This window comes from Peromyscus maniculatus, chromosome 6, assembly GCF_049852395.1.
Source record: "Peromyscus maniculatus bairdii isolate BWxNUB_F1_BW_parent chromosome 6, HU_Pman_BW_mat_3.1, whole genome shotgun sequence".
Classification (NCBI taxonomy): domain Eukaryota; kingdom Metazoa; phylum Chordata; class Mammalia; order Rodentia; family Cricetidae; genus Peromyscus; species Peromyscus maniculatus.
This window is the reverse complement of record NC_134857.1, coordinates 122,183,787-122,204,267: the sequence shown is the minus strand read 5'-3', so window position 1 is coordinate 122,204,267 and position 20,481 is coordinate 122,183,787. Positions and strand designations below refer to the sequence as shown.

Genomic DNA, 20,481 nt, shown 5'->3' with positions numbered 1-20,481 from the left:
ACAGTTTGTGAGTGCTGCACTAAGTTAAGAAAATAATGAGGATTTTAATATCTCATTATCAACACATAGTAAAATACAAAATAAGTTAGTATTCATGACTACCACAGGAGTGAAGATAACTGAGGCAGAGTAGAAGAGGACCACTAACATTAAATTAGCTTTTGCTTGAATTTTACATTTCTCATGAATTTACTATTCATATTCATTTAGATATTTTAAAATGACAAACATTAAAAATGCAAACAGTCACATGGAATGAGAGCATTCATGGCAGGATGGAAGTCTTTAATGAAACTAGAAACAGCTCGAGTCAGCCTATAGGAGACAGAAGGTATGTGCCATGCCTCTCATTTTATTCTCTTCCAGGCCTCTCAATGAGGAATTGAAATTCTAATTCCTATATTACTTCACAATAGGTGTCACCCTGTGATATTGCTGTAATGATCTTTAAATCCACCCACCACACAATTTATAAAGATGATAAATCACAAAAGACAGTATTTTCTTTTGTGTCAGTCAACTCAACATGTTAAGAATCTTTTCCATGACATAGTGGTCAAGACTGTTATAGAAGAATGAAAGTCAAGTAATTTCCACCCTTGGAAGCTTTCTCTTGACTGTGAGCTTCAGCATGCTGCTGTACACAGACACACAACTTTGAACAGCTCAGCTTCTCCATCCAATGTCCTTTATTTGTGAGTTTGCTTTGCCTTAAAGCCTTGCATTTGCTGATTGCTAAAGACAAAATGAGGTGGCTGCCTCTGTATTGCCATTGGGCCAGCTTGTCACAATTATAATTATCCATTTCTATGGCATCGAAAAGCAAAGCAATCTGTGTTCAGTTCTTTTCCTGCTGTTTCTTGTTTTCAAGAGTTAGTCATACTCATCATCATAACTGTGCATGTGAGTGTGGGTGTGGGTGCATGTGTGCATGTGGGGTAAGTATGTGGGAGAGGTGTGTGTATTTGTGTGTGTGTGTGTGTGTGTGTGTATTTGTGGGGGCAGTGGTGGGTGTGTTCCTATGACAGGGTGGGTGCTTGTGTGCTATGGTGAACTTTTGGAAGTTAGAAGAAAACCATGGGGTCCAGTCTGTCTTTCACCTTGATTAAACGGGTTGTTGTTTTGCTGTTGCATGTACCAGGTAGCTGATCTTTGAACTTCCAGGGATTTTTGTCTCTGCTTACCATCTCTCTGCTTTACATGGGTTCTTGGAATCCAAACTCAAGTTTGCAAATGTAAGCAAGGTATAGTGAAACCACCAAACTAGACCACTCCATGGGTAGAAAGAAGAGGTTTTAGAGCAAACTGCCAAGCTTCCTCAGAGATTAAAGAACAGCAGCTTGGGGAGGAATGTCTTGTTAGTTTTATCTGGACAGTACCCATGGGAGGTGGGTGGAGGTCAGAAGAGCTGGGGAGTCAGCACGGGGATTTTGAACTCATACCTGCTTATCGGGTTAATCAGGAACCAGATACACGTTGCTGTTGGGGATGGAGAATGGAAGTAGTTGCTTTCCTCACAAACAGAAACTTGCCTTATAGCCATGGTTTTCAACCTGTGGGCTGCAAGCCTTTTGGGGGTCAAATCACCCTTCACAGGGGTAAACTAAGACAATCTGCATATCAGATATTTACATTAAAATTCATAACAGTAGCAAAATTCCAGTTATGAAGTAGCAGCAAAACTAATTTTATGTTTGGGGGTCACCACAACATGAGGAACTGTATTAAAAGGTTGTAGCATAAGGAAGATTGAGCACCACTGCCTTGGAGAATTCTGAGGAATGCCTAATTTAGGTTTCTCTTTACCCAGTTATAACCCTTCTCTTTGCCTGTAAGAATCTGGCCTGGTTTGGACCCAGACATCCTCTTAGAACATGGTAAGCAGCACTGCCAGTTTTGGAGTCTACTTTGTGACCTACCATCCCAGCCGTTTGTTGATCAGGGTGACAACAGACCTCTGGCTACTTCCAGCTCTGAAGGGACATTGGAATAGGGAGAAGAGGAGTCTCTAATACTTGTCCAAAGCAGGAGTTCAAGCCTGCAGGAGACCTGAGGAAATTCCACCAGAAGCTTCTGTTGTACTGACTGTCCCTTGGAAGAACCCGAAGAGACAGGAGAAGTCATGATTTTCAAAAGTATGGGTAAGGGTGGGAGGAAAGAGCTCATCCTCAGAGATGGGCACTAGGCAGGACAGCTTAAGCATTAAGTGGTCACATCAACCCACAGGATTTCTTATCAGGCCATGGGTCCAGAGATCATTTGAGTTGTGACGGATGGATCAACTCACGGAATCTCAGCTGCTTTTGGTACAGTAAGGATGACCAAACGTGGACCTATCCCATGTGGGCCAAGGGCCAATGACTGAGAGCCTTTTGAATACTTCATCTCTTGGGAAAATGGTTTGGGTAACAGGATCTATAGAGTATTGAGGGAGGGCATGATTTGCATGTTGCTAAAGAAGGTGTCTTAAGAGAATGAGGAAAGGTACGTGTTCACGGAATGGGACTTATTCCAGAAGAGGTAAGTTTTCCAAAAGAAAAGAACCTTACATTACCTGAAATGGACTGAGGAAGGACGGGGCTCAGAGCATGGCCTGAATATAATACGTTATTTTGAGAGGTAGGAGTTGAGTGATGATCAGTTGACAATTTTGATAAGTGAGTTTTCATAAGTCCATTAGTCCTTCCTACATTTCCTGGAGACCAGGCACAGTAGGGAATGTGCCACTGTATCCTTAAACTAACTAAATATCTTTAGATCTAGGAAGTCCAAATATGGGCAAAATGTCATTTATGAGGTGGGAGCAAATCACTTCTGAAGTCCTGGACACGGGACAGTGTCTACCCATCCTGAGAAAGCATCTACCATAGGAAGAAAATATTTGTGTGGCTTTTTTTTTGTTAGGGTGCATATGTGTGAAATACATCTGCCTAGCCCCCTCAAGATTCCCATCAAAATTGGTGTGGACTGAAGTTAGGTGGGGGTCACAAGGCCTTCTGTGGGGAGAGTTTGAGTGCAGGTGGAGCATCCTTGGGTAACAGCCCTCAGTGGGGCAGAAAGGCTGGGCTGGAAAAGAGAAGCTGGAGGAAGTGGTACAGAGGTCATGACCCAGTGTGAAAGGACTTGTGAATAGCTGTTGAGAAGGGTTTTACCTGGATGTCAGGGAGATAGTACCTGTCCTGTAGAGTGAGCTATCCCTGGGAGGCCCATACCTGATTTCATAGTCTGGAGGGCTTGCCTTTGGGATGTGGGGAAAATTTAGGCTTAGAGCAGCCAAGAAGAGGATAGAGAAAGGAGGATGAAGTTCTGGCTGGCCTCTCCAGCAGTCTTGTCAGCAAAAGCATTTCCCAGAGTCATATTATTATTAGAGGCCTGGGACCTGGAGGAGAGTAACTACTACTTGCTTAGGAAGATATGATTTTTCCTGCAGCTTTAGGATTAGAGGCCTGCTGGTAATAGGTGTGCCTTGGGTAGTGAGAAAGCCCCTCTCTTACCAAATGGAAGCATGGTGGTGGATGATGTGGGATGCATATTTAGAAGCTGTGTATACAGTAAGGGTTTTGACCTGTGCTCGGTGACATCTCTAGCGATGGCTCTGTCTTCTGCAAAGTGGCGCCTGGTGGTGAAGGGGCAGACTTTATAACTTAGTCAGAGGAGACTCAGGCATAGCTCACTTGGCAGGAGCCAGTGGAGCTGAGAGATGAGCTTCCATCCATGAACTAAGTGTCGCCAGGTTGTGACAGAGGGGCAATAGTAGATTTTGGAGTTTTGTGGGTAAGGGGTTTGAGCGATTCTAGGCAGGAATGGGTGAGGTTAGTAGCCTTGGGTAGAAGTATGGCAGGGTTGAGAGGGGGGCAAGAATCAAGGGAGATGTCAGGATTTCCTAGGAAGGTGATGTAAAAAAGGTGAAGCTTAGAAGGGGAAAAAGTAGACAGGCTTTTGTGTGAAAAGAGACCCTTGAGCCGGAGTGGTGTGAGGACACACACAGAGATCAAAAGTGAGTTAGAGGCCTCCTGGACCAGTGAGGAGGCTGTTGCTAGTCCATGTATGCAAAGTTGCTATCACCTAAATATTACGTGAAGCTGTTTGGAAAGATAAGCAACAGGACCTTTCCTTTGTTCCCAAACCATAGGTTCATTCACCATTTTTTCAATAGTATAAAAAATAAAGGGTTGGTCACAATCGAGGAGCGCCAGAGCAAGGGCCAATGTGCGTTCATCTCACAAACAAATGAAGGCAGGTATGACAGGCTTAGTCAGGTCAAGGGGCTCAGTTGGAGGACCATTGGCTGCTTAAAAGAAAGGGCAAGCCAGAAGACCGAAATCGAGAATCCAGGTTTCAAGATAAGCCACCAGTTCCAGGAAGGAAAGAATCTCTTCCTTGATGGTAGTGGTGGTGTGAGGGACTGCAGGAACTGTCTATGATTGAGGGTGAGTTTTCAGGAGTTAACTGATAACAGAAAGCCTAGATACATGATCTGAAGGCCAGATCCGAGTGAGCTGAGACTCTGTTCCAGTGTCAGGATCTTTCGAGGTGAAAGCAAAGATGTCCAGTCAATCTGGGTGTAAAAGAATTGTAAAGAAATCATCCTTAAGGTCTAAGACAGTTAAGTGAGAAGTAGAGGGGTGAATCTGAGAAAGCATAAAGATTGGGCACCTGCAGGTGTGTAGGAAGGAATGTGGAAATAATCCTGAGGACCTAGCCCAGGTGTGAGAACCATTACGCATTAGCATGAGCAACACAGAAGTCTTACAGGGTTAGTGAGTGGGTTTGAGAATACTTTTATTAGGAAGGCATTGTATACTTTAGGCCTTGTCTGTTTTAAGGAGATGTGGTATTCAGAGCTACATGGTTAGGAGGTAGGGTCCTGGAGCAGGATCTTAAAGGAGGAGATTGTACATTTTGTAATTTCAGAGGTAAGATGTATGCAGAATGTGTCAAGTCAGGAAACAGGTGATTGTTGCTGGTAGCTGGAGAAGGGAAGGATATAGGTGATGATTTATGGCTTTGCCCCGAGAATGTTAGAAGACCAAACATTAATTTCTGACTAAGACACATGGCATTAGTCAGATCCATGCCTGTCCCCAAAAATAACTGCCCTGTGTCTATAAAGACCTATGTGAGCTAGCTGCCTTGCACACAGCTTGAGGAAATAACAGAAAAAGGAGGGTGTTACAGGTCTCAAGAAGGTCGGTCCCCGCTACTTCCAGGCATTGTGTTTTAAAATGTACTTGTACAAAGGTTTTCCAGCCAAGAAAAAAAAAAAAAAAAAAAAAAAAAAAGAACCTTTTTGGTTTCCAACTTTTTGGCTTTTCTGGGCCAAGCTGGACAAAGCATAATTGTCTCAGGCTACCACATTAAATAAATACACTAATACTAATGCAGGCTGATGAGAGGATGGGGTTTGTGTATTTTTTAAAATATATCTGCCACTATAGATAAGCAAAAAAATATCTTTAAACAATAAGGGCTGGAAATCCCTGTGGGTCAATTAAAGGTTATTGGAAATGGAATGTCTTTCATTTGTTGCTCATATGCATCCAGAAACTGAAAGTAAATAATTACTTATGTTAGTGGGTTCAATTCTGAAAAATCTGCTCCTTTCTTGTTGAAGCAAAACAAGAACTTGCTTCTAAAAATGAAATTCCATTGCTTATTTCCTAAGGAGTATCCAAGGAGAACTAACATAGACTACACTTACTCCATGTTGAGAAGAATGTTCCACGATGCACTATATTAACACTGTACTAAATCTAAAGCATAGACTAAATAAGATGAGGACTGGACACCTATGGGCTTTTGAAAGGTGCTGATTCCCGGGACACTGGATACTGCAATTGAGAGGGAAGTGTATTTACTAGTAAGGGAAAAGTAAGGACTGAGTGAGACAAGGAAAATGTAGGATAGAATGTCAGGAGGTGAGTGAGAGAGCACAGTACTGCTCACATCTAATGAATGGCAAGGGCCTCAAAATGAACCTTGGAAGAAGTAGAGAAGACATGCCATTTTAAATCCAGGAAATGAAGAAAGCCAATGGAGTGATTGAAACATGTGTGAAGAGCTGAGAATGTAAATTTGAGGGTCCAAACGCCCCTCAAAAGGATCAATGAGGCATCATGGAAGCCCCAGGGCAGAGAAAAGGTGTCTGAGTAGGGTTTTTATTGTTAAGATACCAGGACAAAAAGTATGTGGGAGGAAATGGTTGATATCATATTACAACTTTTAAGCCACACTCCATTAATGAGGGAAGTCAGGTCAAGAACTCAAGGCTAGAACCTGGAGGCAGGAGCTGATGCAGAGGCTATGGAGAAATGCTGCTTACAGTCTAACTTTGTCCTGGCTTGCTCAGTTTGCTTTCTTATACCATTCAGGGCCATCTGCCCAGGGGTTGCATCACTTCCAGTAGGGTGGGTCCATCTACATCATTCATCAGTCAGTCAATACAATACCCCACAGGCTAATCTTAGTGAATCATTTTCACAACAATGATTCCATTTTCCAAAACATGTCTACAATTTTGTAAAATTAACAAAATTTATCAACACAGGAAGACACGTAGGTAGGTAGGTAGATAGGTGGATGGATGGATGGATGGATGGATGGATGGATGGATGGATAGATAGATAGATAGATAGATAGATAGATAGATAGATAGATAGATAGATAGATAGAAGAACAGACTGAAAAAGAGGTCTACCCCAATCATGTGGGCAATCATCATGCCACTCTTTGAGGTTACACAGGGAAAATAATACAAAGGACAAATGAATTCTCCTCTCTCTCTCTCTCTCTCTCTCTCTCTCTCTCTCTCTCTCTCTCTCTCTCTCTCTCACACACACACACACACACACGTACTTGCTCCAGTTTGTATATTGATACTTTTGTCATGATGCTCTTCTGAACTATTCCATGGAAAGATTTCAACTGAAGCAAATCTACCTCTCTGAAATGTCCATGTGGGTGTGAACAAGCCAAGTTGCTTTTCAACCTTTCCCTGGTGAGTATTTCTGCAAATGAGGAGGCATCCACTGTTCAGAAATGACACTGGATGATTGCTGGTAAGTTCAGGCTTTGGTGTCAGGTCGCAGATTTCACAAGATGACTTCACAGTATACTTGTCGTTTGTTTTTATTGTACACATATAAGGTTTACAGGTACATAATTGATGTACATATGCATTGTAAAATAATCATCATTATTAAGGCTTACTAACATGTCACTATATAGTTAACTTTTTGTGAAGATTATACTTAGACTTCCTTAGCTATCAGTCTCTGACATTCTTGATAACTCTTAATTTGACACTGCCCTTGAATGAATCCATTTACATGCACATTAGAAAAGTGAGCCATGTCAATAATGCTTCTTTGACGTTTTCTTGTGTGAGCTGGATTTGTTCACTATTAGTTTAAACCCTGAAGACAGACCTTTCTCAACACACTTGAGAAAGACCATCTGCCCATTGCAGGCAAAAAATTCTTTAGTTGGATTTCTTTCCCTTCTTAAGTCATCATATTGCTTCACATAAAGTAGGTTTCCTAGTTCCTACCAAAAAAGAGTAAACTTTTAAGAATGTACATACTAGCATTTCATAATTAACAACATCAACAGCTGAGCACATATGTACATGTTTCCTCCATTTATAAAAAAAAAAAAAAAAACAGTATTTGACAAGTTTGTCCAAAATCTCGCACTTTTGACCTAAAGAGTGAGAGTAGCTATGGCAAATATCTGTTTGAAATTCTCTCCCTGGTATGAAGGGGACTTGGGCCTAGGACAGCCCTGAGAACTATGGAGTAAAGCACAATGCCACTTGGCAGGACTTTAACTCTCATTCAATCTGTTTCAATGAGCTAAGTCGACCCCATCTGTGTAACAAATGGTGGGAACTACCTGCTGTCCTGAGAGCTGAGCTGTCATGCTCTGGCTTGAGAAAGATTGCACTTTACTCTAATGGTGTAGAATGCACCAGCCGGATCTGGAAACAGACACTGCAGGATTCAGATCTTCAGGTTCATATCCTGACTAATCTGATCATTTCAAACTGATATCCTGGACAGTTGTGCTAAGAATTCTTAGGAGAGATATGTTAAGGTATTTTCAGTTGGAGTAAAATAACATACAAGAGCAGCCCCTGTGGATATATTTTTTCACTCCAACACTCTTTAGATTACTAACACCACAGAAAGTGATGAGTCTTTAGAATTAAGGGCTTCACCAGGGATATAGGTGGATCTGAGGTTTTCCTGATGATGTGCCTTTGGGGGTTCTCTCTGGGAACATGATTTCCTGACAATGCCACACTTTTCATTCCTGGGTACCCAGGGTCTAGCAGGTACTTTCAACCCATATGTCCTCACCTTCAGCTTGTGATCCAGTACCCTCTCCTGCTCTCTCAGAAGGGTCTCCCTTTCCCTCTCCATCTTCTTCTGCAGCTGGGCCATGTTTTCTGAAAAGGTTCTCCTTTTAGCCTCCATCATCTGCTCTTGTTCCTTTCTGTTGCTGCCTTGTTAGTTCCAGTTCCTTCTCAGCCGCCTCCTTCTTGGCCTGCTCAGCTGTCCACGAGGGTTTTAGAGAGGGAAGAAAGGACATTCAGAAGTGAGAGCTACCCTCCTGACTTCAGAGACCAAGCTGATTTCCCTATAGAAACTCTCTGTGTCTTCCCATCAGTAGTCACTGATTCCATAAGTGATAGATATGTCCTGGCAGGCTTGCCAGGTGACACCAGTCCCAATTGTGGTTTTGAGATTGGGAAGAGGATACAGGAGAGATCTCCTTGTTTGGGGGATTTATAGGAATTCTCTGAGAGCTGAGCCCTCCTCTGTACCTGCCATGGCTTTCTGACCATCAGTGAGGGCTTTATCTGACAGCAAGATGGAGTCTTCAGTAGTGATCAGTGACTTTAAGAAGTTCTGGAACACCTCATTTGCCTGGGTACCAAAAGAGAGAAGACCTTAAGCAACAAGATGTATTCTTCTGATGAAAGAGTTATCATTCAATGAAATCACTAATCTGACTGCAATATTTGAATCCTGTTTTAGTTCTCATGTGAGTGCTTTAATTCTGTGATTGTAACAAAGTCTATGCTCTTTACTGAGATTAAACAGCCTTCTGTAACAGCCTCCTGCTATCTCTCCAGCCTCATTTCTCAGGAATGTCACACACTAGCAACTCTGGGTAACAGCCCCAACCAGAATTCAGTGTGTTTATGGAAACACATATGAGGCAGGCAGGCTTAGGGAATAGGTTAGGAGTCTGGGGCCTTATTCGGTTTAGGGTATACATCTCTCCCTGACTTGTAATGATGCACTTGCCAGTCTGATCCCCTTACCCAAGTGCACTATGCACACATAACCCTCTAAAACTACACATATAACACCTCAGTCCTTCCCTCTGCATCCCTGCACTGGCTACACATACACTCCTCTCTGAACAATAGTCTAAGTATCTCCACCCCTAAATCAATCAAGTCATGACAGGTTGTTTTCGAGTATATTGCCAGTGCATCCAATAGAATAGACCTAATCTCAAGCTGCTTTCAGTGCACGCTCAGTGCTATCAGGCAAACTCTCTCCTTTCAGTAAAGTTTTATGAAGAATACCCATACTTAGCATCTCATGCCTATGTACAGCTGAGCATTCATCTGATTAAAATCAGACACACTATGTGTGACAAAGTGCATGTGCATTAACAAAATTGAATGTATGTCCTAATTTATCCTTCAAAGTAGAGAACAACTCAAACTATTACCATACTATCTGCCTGTGCCTTCTTTTAGATCCATTCAAAGTGACTGTCTCAGTTAGGGTTCCTTTGCTGTGAAGAAACACCATGACCACAGCAACTCTTATAAAGGAAAATATTTAATTGTGGTGGCTCAATTAGAGTTCAGAGTTTTAGTCCGTTATTGTCATGACAGGAAGCAAGGCAGCATACAGGCAGACATAACGACTCACAGACAACAGGAAGTGGTCTGTTTCATGGAGCATGGCTTGAGCATTTATGATACCTCAAAGTCGGCCTCCATAGTGACACTTCCTCCAACAAGGCCACACCTCCTAACAGTGCTATTCCTTTTGGGGGCCATTTTCTTTCAAACCACCACAATGACCAAGGGTGGAACTTGAGTCATTTGAATATCCTCACTTTTATGGTCTCTGTCAATCTGAGCAATGTACTCCTCTCTTATCTTTTTAATGCTTCACTCTGAATGAAATTGTTCAGCTTCTTTTTCAAATTTGTGTGACCTTCTCTGTTCATTGTAGGAGCCCACAGAGGCTCCCTATTAAGGCTTTACTCAAGGTCAGAGAATCTGAGCTTACTTTGCCCAGCAGTATGGTGATATTTTATTTGTGCTGAAATGTGATTTTATTTGTTAATAAATAAGTAAAGTTGCCTGGGGATCAGAGCTAAAAGCAAGACATTTAGCAGAAGTCCAGCAGTGGTGGCATACGCCCTTAATCCAATCACATGGCAGGCAGAGTCTCTGTGTGGTCAAGGACACAGCCTTGTGGTGACCAAGTACCAAGCATAGAGACCTGGAGGTGATGAGGAAGTCATGTGGTTGGGTTTAGAGCCAATGAGAAGGCAGAACAGAAAGACAATAAAAAGGCAGGATACAGGAAGAAGGTCTCTCTCTCAGGGGAAGGATGGTAGTGAGTGGTAAGCTAAAGGCTATTCGCTAGTGCTCTGATATCTTGGGCTTTTAACTCTGCATTTGGCTCTGTGTTTCTTATTTAATAAGGCTGTTTAGAATTTTGTCTACATAGCAGGGCCTCATATAAGATGATTTGGCCAGGGGTGTGGTTACCAGGTGTTTTGAAGGGTCTACACTTGGCAGTATGTTTTGCTTTGATCTTGAAAGGGAGAGATCTTTTGCCTCTTCCCTGGTTAGTGTAGAAAAGGCCCATTATGAATAAAGTTGAGGCTGCTGGGTATTGACCCAGGGCCCTCCAAAATCTATCCTGTGTTTCTATCTATATTTCTGTCTAAATACTTCCTCATTCCTCTCTCCTCCCTCCAAGAACCCTTCGAGAGGTTGGAGCTGGTCCTCCTACAGTTCATCACATCCCTCAACGGTACAATGAAGATACTCTTAAGAATACTTCATTCTGTCCTTAGTTTTAAAGCAATATTCCAATGATAAAAATAACACTAACTCAATTTAGAAAAGGAGTACTCAATATATTAGTAGCATCACCATCATCATCATTATCATCATTACTGTCATCACCATCATCATCATCTCCACTGCTTCCTCTAGATCGATTCAGGTCATTTAAGTATGATAACTAGTCCCTCCTTAGCAAATACATTCTATTTGTCCATGTCAGCTAAAATAATGTTTCCTAAGAATGAAAGTTCTAGTCTCACTGCAACTTGATATACCATGGCTACTGACAAAAAAGTACCTGACATACCTTTTCTGAAGAAAAAGGAGGAGGAGTGGATGTGGGGGGGAGGTTGGAGGGAGGGACTTGGATGAGAGGAGGGAGGGAGAGGAAACTGTGATTGGGCTGGAAAAAATTAATTAAATAATAGAAACTTTAAAATGCAAGGTCAGAGCCACATGAAGAAGGGCCGGCATCAATAAAGATAAATGCTAAGGCATATTACAGCAAGCTTCCTCTGGAACTCCCGCTCATCATCCTTGAAGGAGTGCTCCATGAAGACATCAATGGCTTCCTTCTTAGAGGCTGCATGTACTTTCAGCAGGTCTTAGAGTGTGTCTGTTGGGAGCCTCAGTTGCTGGGCCATTTGCTCATTGTAGCAGTTAATTGCCTTCTGAACAGCGGTTGAGTTCTTATGCTGGGCCAGGGTCATCACTGCATTCTCCAAACAAGGCAGAGTCCCACTGTTGATGGCATCCAAGTAGGTCAGCACTAGAATCCCCAGTTCTGATGAGACACAACAGGTAGAAGTCACATTTATCTTTATGTTTCATGGTCTGCACTCTTAATGGGTACATTATACTGAAAATGACTTTTTTCTTTCTTTTTCTTTATCTTCCTCTTTGTCTCCACATACACCCTGTTTCTATGAGTCCCCTTTTATGTAATATCATAACATTTTTCTTGTTCATTTTGTCTTTTATTGTTCTTTAATTAATTACATTATGAAAGTTGCTGTGGATATTGATTGCTCTGTATGCTGTAAATGTGCTGCTCTGATTGGTTGATAAATAAAATGCTGATTGGCCAGTAGCCAGGCAGGAAGTATAGTACAGGCAGGACAAGTAGAGAGGAGAACGCTGGGAACAGGAAGGCTGAGTCAGGAGACGCTGCCACTACCATGAGAAGTAAGATGTATAAAGTACCAGTAAGCCACAAGCCACATGGCAACTTATAGATTAATAGAAATGAGTTAATTTAAAATTTAAGAACTAGATAGCAAGAAGCCTGTCATGGCCATGCAGTTTATAAGTAATATGTCTCTGTGTGTTTACTTGGGTCTGAGTGGCTGTGGGCCCAGCCAGACTGGAGAAATCTCCAACTACAGAAAGTAAATTAATGATTCAAGCATTATGTTCAGATGTCATTTGGAAGTACACTTTGCCACTGAAACTAAATGAAGTGTCCTAACATATACACTAAATGCTTTAATTTGTGAAGCCCCTTTTCAAGCAGAGTGTATGCCAAAAAAATGTCTTTAATTTCAAGACATTGAGACAAAGGTTAGTGCAGAATGAGCTTGTTAGATTCATGACCCAGAATAAAGTGACAAGGAGCACACAGAGACCACAATTTGACCTTCAATAGACAGAACTGTTTTTAGTAGCATACACAGTGAAGTGTAGCCTCTCTCTCATCAAGGGAAACTGAGGAGTCTTCAGGGAAAAAAGCTTCCTGTGACCATTTACAGGGATGTAGTGAGGAGCTTTTAAAGAGGTGCAGTGAGGGGCTTGGGAGTGAGCAAACTGTTGCAGCCATAATCTACTTTTCTCTACTTCAGTCTTTCCTTTGCCCAGGATGAGATGGGCTGTCTTGGGAAACAGATTGTATCTACCAACATTCCTTTCTGTGCAAGGCCACTGGTAATTTCACAGGAATCCTGTTTTACCACTGAAGCACTCTATCAAGACCCACTTCACTATGGTCACTGGGATACCACAGGAGCCCAACATCTATAAATCCAGCTCTGGGCAGAAGAGTGACTCTACATTTGAGTCTCAAACATTCACTGAACTTGCAGAGCACTCATGGCCTTCTGTTTAAATTCTGAAGGATGCGAAAATAACAAAATATCTCTGTGTTGATTGTTTTGTTGGTGACCAAAGCCTGGTTCTTACATGCATGCAGGGCAAGTGATCACCAATTGAAGTGCACCCCAGGTCTGTTTTGTATTTAATTGTTAATTTAATTAATTTTCTTATTAGTTAATTGGTGTTTGTGGTTCTGGGTGTTGAATCAGGTTCTTGTCTATTCTAATGACCTGTTCTATCTTAGAACCTTCCCTTTAGCAAGCCGGCTACTCAGGTGATTTATGGCTCATCAATGGGAAAAATCCCTCTTTTATATAAAATAAGGCTGGGTTTAATTGAATATGTATCCAGTTAGTCTTAATGTGTGTGTTATCTATACTTTGAATATTAGTTCTGGTAGGATTCAGTCATTGTGTGAGCAACACACGATACAATTCAAGTCAAATAGAGTGTGTTACTTGGTTTGAACAAGCTCAGTGTTGTCAAATAGGGCCTTAAATTGATGAATATATTTTATGCTTATGATTCCCATTATTATTGGCATTAGTCTTACATAGTTACTGAACAATCAAAGTGGGTACATGATCTGAATTTTTAAATCTATTTTAATTAAATGACATTTAGGCTAAGTAGACACACATGTGTCTTTTGATGCCAAATTGGATAGTTTAAATACCCAATACTACAGGTAAGCACAGAAATATTGATAATAAAGTCTCTCTTCCCTGATCATTATAAACTTTTCCCAGCCAGAGATCTGACTTAACAAAGACATTTAGTATGACCTGAGACCATCTGTAATTTGGCAAAATTGTTAAAACTGGAGTTAGGTGGATATTATATCATGCTCCAAAGAGTGGCCTCTCTAAAGCTATCAAGAAGGACTGGGCAGGACACTCACGAGTTCCAGTGACCCCAATGCCTCCTGGGAGAGCTTTAGCCTTGGAAGAGCTGAGGATGAAGGAACAGAACTCAGCCACCTGCTGCACAAATTCAGAATTTAACTCATCATTGTGCAGGTTCTCAAGCTTGGGAATCTTCTTCCACTCAGTGGGTGGACAGAAGACAAAGCATTTCTTCTTGGGGAAGAACTTTTGAATACAGAGTCGGGGCAGGTTGTAAATTTTGTCTTCTTTGCTGGTACCTGGAGATATAGCCATATAGCTAGTGAGGTGTTACTTGTGTGTTTTTCCTAATAAATGTTCTTGTTGTTCCATGTCTTTGGCAGTGTGCATCTCAAACAACCTAAAAGGGAGATTAAAACAATCTAAACACAGAACAGAATGAATGTGTCTACATTACTAGGGAACATTTCAATTGAAATAGACATATTGAGACAGATGCTAAACAGGAATCACTTCTTAGAAACAGCCTAAAAATCCAAAAGAGAAAAGCAGATCTAAACACCTACATAAAGTGTAAATTCATGGAATTTCCCTCTGTTCTACAGTCACCATTCTGTGTACCTCTCTTGAGCATCAGGGAATTCTTCAGGTACTCATCTGCTGTGAGACTTTGTCCATCTGCTTCAAGTCTTAGGGTCACATCCCTCAGAGCCCACACGAAGTCAGGGAAGAAACTCACAAACTCAGCTGAGTCCTCCCCTTCATCCTCCTGGTCAGGTTAGGCCCTTGTTCTGATGCGATCTGTCAGCTCTGTCACATAGCTGGGTAGCTAAGGAGAAGTGGTTGAATGAACAGGGTCCCCAGTCTTATTCCTCCCATTGGTCTCATCCATCCCCACACATGGTTTTACCATGCTCTGACTCAGTATGGACTCATTAGTTGGTATATGAAGTCTCCCCTTATGCTGGGATTATTCTGCCTCCTGTCTGTCAACACTGACTCTGCAGCATTCCAGGCTGGGATGTTCTCTATCACAGAAAGGATACTGCAGCTGGTCCATGGCCTGCTGGTTGATGGCTCACATGCTGTTGTACACAATGGTGCTGCTCAGAAGTACAACCAGGGCAAAGATCCAGCAGTCATTCTGGTTGTTGCCCTGGAAGTCAGAAAAGCCCTTTCTAGATGAAGTGCTCCAAAATTATTATTATTTTTTTAGAGTGAACTAGTACTACAGATTGTTAGAAAAAGCAAAAGCAAAATATAGAGCTTGTTAGTAGAACTCAAAGAATATGTTGTTTCTGATGAAGGTCACTGGTTAGAACTGACTCATACTTTGTCAACTTAATCGGTCTTTTATGTCCATTAGTGGATAATTTCGATAAACAGTCCATATTGGTGGAGATTCCAAACTCTTATAGATTCTTAAAGCCTTCCCTTCATGTAAGGTTTAATTGTCCCATGTAAGAGTAATAATACTTACATTTCTGAGAAATTTTTACATATTTAAAATTTTAAATTTAACTCAATTTTCATCCACAAATAGAATCTGTTTGGGGCATATTTGTCTCCCTTACCCTCTCTTGTTCCTAACCCACCAACCCACTTCCTCCCAATGGGCCCCCCTTTATATTGAAGGGGTACATGAGTATATGTTCCCCACTGCTTAATTAATCTTATTTGAAATAGTGAGGATCTAGAGTTGTTTAGCACCTGGCTACACTATATTGCTAGTCTTAGTAAACGCACAGTGCTGAAAGTCAGATATAGACATATCACAATCATTTTGCTCAATAGCACAGGGTACACAGAACTCATATGCCTTGCTGAAACCACAGAATTTGTAAGGGGCAGGACTATTTGTTGAACATAAAGTCTCAGTATTTTAGTACCTCAATCCTTAACCAGCATTCTCTGTGGGGAAATACTCATGGGAAAAAATCTACTGAAAGCATCTTTATACATCTACATTAACTGGACTAGCTCCCTTAATGATGACTGTCCCCAGATGCTCCTAGTCCCCTAGAATAATGGCTTCTGGCTATCTTCTTCCACATTAGTTATCAAACTTCTCACCAGTAGAGAGAAACAAATGATATATTGTGATTAGGAAGGAGTTCTTATTTAAGGAAAATCTTGGTACACCAGAGGTCAATCAGAGTTAAGGAGCTTAATCCAAAATACTGCCCCCTTCCTTACTTTCTCCACATCTCCCAGGCCTTCCATGTCAAGGAGAACTAGGGTGTGGTCTGGCTTCAGGGGATGAGGCATATACCACATCCAGATCCCCTTGGTGTGAGACTGTATCATGGAACTCAGAGAGAAACCTGCAAAGAGCAGAGGATCAAGGGTAGAGATTTTCTAGCAGGTGTTTCTGGAAATATAAACAAGAATTAATGTAAATCAAAGTAAAAAAAAATGTGTCATCATAGCCAGAATTGGTGTACATGGGTGAAGTTGTAAAAAAAGAAAAAAAGAACAATAAATAAACAAATAAATAAATAAATGGACTAAAAAGAAAGAAGAGTAAAGAAAAAGAGAAAATGGAATATTCCATTTGCTTTGGAAGGTTTTCTGTCACCTCCATGGACAATGGTTACTCACTGTCGACATATGAATATCTTACTAAATATTTTGTGACTTTGAAATGTATATGTAGCAATAGTCTCTATTATCTACTGGTTTATTCTACAAAGCAGAAAGAACATTACACTTTTTAAACAGGGAATTAAGATAAATTGAGGAAACAGCATCTGGCTCTTCTTTTTCTGATTATAGCAAAGTGCACAAAGTTGATTTGGATTTTTAGATATAGCCGGCACATAAAGCTCTTTAAGATAAATAAATCTTAAACATGATTTCTCTTTTTTTCATTACGGATTAATGATTACCTTTCAGAATTCATCCTTGTCTTTAACTTTCTGTTATAATACCCCGTGTTGCAATTTAACAGTGTGGGTAGCCTCGGGGGACCCACCACAGCTGCGTTGAAGGCACTCACCTGTGTTCTTCCCAGCCAGTTTGTTCATCAGGTAGGATTTGCCTGTGCTGTAGAGGCCCACGATGGCCACCACCACCACAGGCTGTGTGATGGCCGACAGGACCTTCAGGGCCTTCTGATTAGGCCTCAGCTGTCCTTTCATATTCTCAATGAGACACATAGGGACTTCTGATGCCATCTTCACTGGGGTTCCTTGACTGCAGAGGAAAAGATGGGATTAAGGAGAATTCCTTGCTTCCAGCTGAGAGAGCACTTCCACCAGTCTTCCAGCCTTCTGAATGTTAAGAGACTGTCCATGCCAGAAGCTGTGCATCAGGGAAGGAAATGAGATGAATACTTGTGTGGTTTCATAATGTCATAGGATACTTCAAAAGTAGTCAAGAACTAAATAATTTTATGGAAATATTTTGTCTGCATTAAAGAATGTAATAGCCAAAAATATTCAGGTAACTTATGATAAAAAAATAACAATTTTTTTCTTTGATCTTTCTCACTGAACAGTTTACAGTAGTCATAGTCATTAAGCAGAAAGCAGACTATCTTTTAGTGAAATTCTTATTTATGTATCTATCATCTATCCATCTACTTATATATATGTATGTATATGTAAGATATATACGTGTGTTTGTGCATTCGTGGAATTAAAATGTATTTGTTTTAAATTTTAATTCTATGTGTATGAGTGTTTTGTCTGCATGTTTGCCTGTATACCACTTGGGTGCCTGATGGCAACAGATGCCAGAAGAAGATATCAGTTCCTCTGGAATTGGACTTTCAGATTGTTTCAAATTGCCATGTCGGTGCTGGAAAGCGAACCCAAGTCCTCTGGAAGATCAACAAGTGCTCTTAACCACTGAGCTAACAATCTAGCCCCTGCAAATTGCTTTTGTTTGTCATTATATGAGCTAAGGCTAAATACTTGATTTCTGACTTCAACAAACTTTTTAGATTCATTGTGAGAAAATTAACTCATTAACAGTATTCTGTTTATAGTCATTGTACATTCTGCTAATTATTTAATGTACTCTTTTATATTGCTTGGCCAATAATGCTTTTACTTATATTCTATTTATTGTATATGTGTGTATGTGTGGGGAGATACACTCGTGTGTATGTGTGAACTTCTTTTTTGACTTCGTGTGGACTCTGAGGGATGTGGTCCTAGGCTGGAAGCAGATGGATGAAACCTCACAGTGGATGAGTACCTGCACAAGTTCCTGAAGCTCAATTAAGGTACAGAGACTGCTCATTAGAGAACAGATGGAAAATGTTATAGGTTTGGATTTTATATTCTAAGTTTATATTTGCACATGTTCCCATTTAGCTTTCTCTTGATTTTTTTCAAACTGCTTCTAAAAAATAGTTCTTGCAACTGTGTGGAAACATGTTAATGCTGTGTTGTTAGTTGATTTTGATCCTCCTCCTAGGCTTTCTAGAGACACACTCTACCAAAAACATGAGCAGAAGGAACACTTATTAGGTCCATGCCAGGTGTCTTTCTCAATTGCTCTTAACCCTATTTATTTAATTATTTATTTTGAGAAAGTTTCTCTGAACCAAACTCACCCCACTGAACCAAATGCACCACCTTGGTAGACCAGTTTTCTAGCAAACTCAACCCAGGGATTCTGCTGTCTCTGCCTGTCTAGGGCTGTGTTATAGACACATGCTATGTCAGCTGACTTTTTAAAATTTTACCTGAGTATTGGGGATTTGAACTTGGGTTTTCCTGCTTATGCAGTGAGCACTTTACCACCTGAGCTATCTCCCAAACCCTCTTTTGTCTATCCTTGATCCTACACTCCTGAATTCTATTTCAGTTATGATGCCTGGCCCTTTGCTCGGTGATGCACATCAGCACAGTGTACATCTCTGCCCTGCAGTAGACTTCTAGTTGTCAATGTTCTCTTCCACACACATTTTTGGATTGAACTGTTCTTCTGTTTGTGCTGAGCTTGCCACTTCATCCACATTCCCGTGTGTCAAGATGAATTCTTCTTTAATGCTCTTGAGAGCATTTAAACTTTACTTTAAGACCAAGTCAGAAAACAGACACACTGGCACACACCTGTGATCCAAACACTTGGGAGGCAGAGGCAGAAAGATTAGGTGTTCAAGGCCTTCATTGATTGTATGACAAGTTTGAGGCTAACCTGGGTTATTTGAAACCCTGGCTTTAAACAAATTCACCAAATCAGTCTGATTAATTCATACCAGGGATCTTTGTTTAAAGATATTACTTTGTTTTCTCAAAGCTTCTAATGAGGTGGTTTCTGGTAAACCATGGCTCTCATATTCTCTACACATCATTCTGTTAAAAACAATGTTTATGAATATGTTACTGTTGCTGGAGGGCTTCTCTCCAGGTTCCACCAAGCCCTGCAGTCCCATAATCCATGTATAAAATAATAACTCAGACGCTTATAATACTTATAAACTGTATGGCCATGGCAGGCTTCTTGCTAACTGTTCTTATATCTTAAATTAACCCATTTTTATAAATCTATACCTTGCCACGTCGCTTGTGGCTTACCAGCGTCTTTACATGTTGCTTGTCCTGGCGGTGGCTGCAGTGTCTCTCCTCCTTCTTCCTGTTTCCCCAATTCTCCTCTCGCCTTGTCCCACCTATACTTCCTGTCTGGTCACTGGCCATCAGTGTTTTATTTATATAGAGCGATATCCACAGCATGTTACTGTTACATTAATGTAGCTCTAACTTGTAGCTAGAGTTTTCCTGCCTTGCCCACAGTCAGGACAAATCTTTCTCACCCGCCAGTCCCACAGCCGCTCAGACCCAACCAAGTAAACACAGAGACTTATATTGCTTACAAACTGTATGGCCGTGGCAGGCTTCTTGCTAACTGTTCTTATAGATTAAATTAATCAACTTTCACAAATCTATACCCTGCCACGTGGCTTGTGGCTTACCGGCATTTTCACATGCTGCTTGTCCCAGCGGGCGGCTGGCAGTGACTACTTCTGCCTTTCTGTTCTTTTATTTCTCCTCTCTGTTAGTCCCGCCTATACTTCCTGCCTAGCCATGGCCAATCAGGTTTTATTTATTGACCAATCAGAGCAACACATTTGCCATACAGACCATCCCCCAGCACAACCAAGTGCAGACCATCTCAGACACCTGCACTCAGGCCTATGGTCCTAATCATCCTCTATGCGAACCTGCTGGGTAAAGCCACGAGGAACCTGAGAACGGGCTCCCACAGGACATACAGAACATCCCACAGCACTAACTGCTTCTGAAATTATAGAGCATGAGAAATGAGCAAGGGCCTCTATTAGTAGAGCTATAACTTGTATCCCTATTTGCTTTGCTTCATACGTTTCACAATCCCTGCATCTGGATAACCTTGTGGTAACTATCAATTTGCTCTCTGTGCAAGTCAGGTTTTACTTAGAAGTTCCTTTCTCCCCTTCCTCTG

At 41.2% G+C, this 20,481-nt stretch overlaps 1 protein-coding gene and 1 pseudogene across 1 annotated transcript in view; both read right to left on the bottom strand.

Moving 5' to 3' along the window:
* Positions 1-8,365: 8,365 nt before the first annotated feature.
* LOC102905706 (guanylate-binding protein 3) overlaps positions 8,366-20,481 on the bottom strand; it is a 141,196-nt gene continuing 129,080 nt past the window's right edge. Inside the window, exons 9-10 of the mRNA XM_076575075.1 lie at positions 8,828-8,930; positions 8,366-8,555 (exon numbers count right to left, since the gene is read on the bottom strand). Of these exons, the coding sequence (XP_076431190.1) occupies positions 8,467-8,555; positions 8,828-8,930 (192 nt within the window). The 3' untranslated portion in view covers positions 8,366-8,466. The remainder of the gene's footprint in view (positions 8,556-8,827; positions 8,931-20,481) is intronic.
* LOC121830572 (guanylate-binding protein 1-like) lies at positions 10,094-17,222 on the bottom strand (annotated as a pseudogene).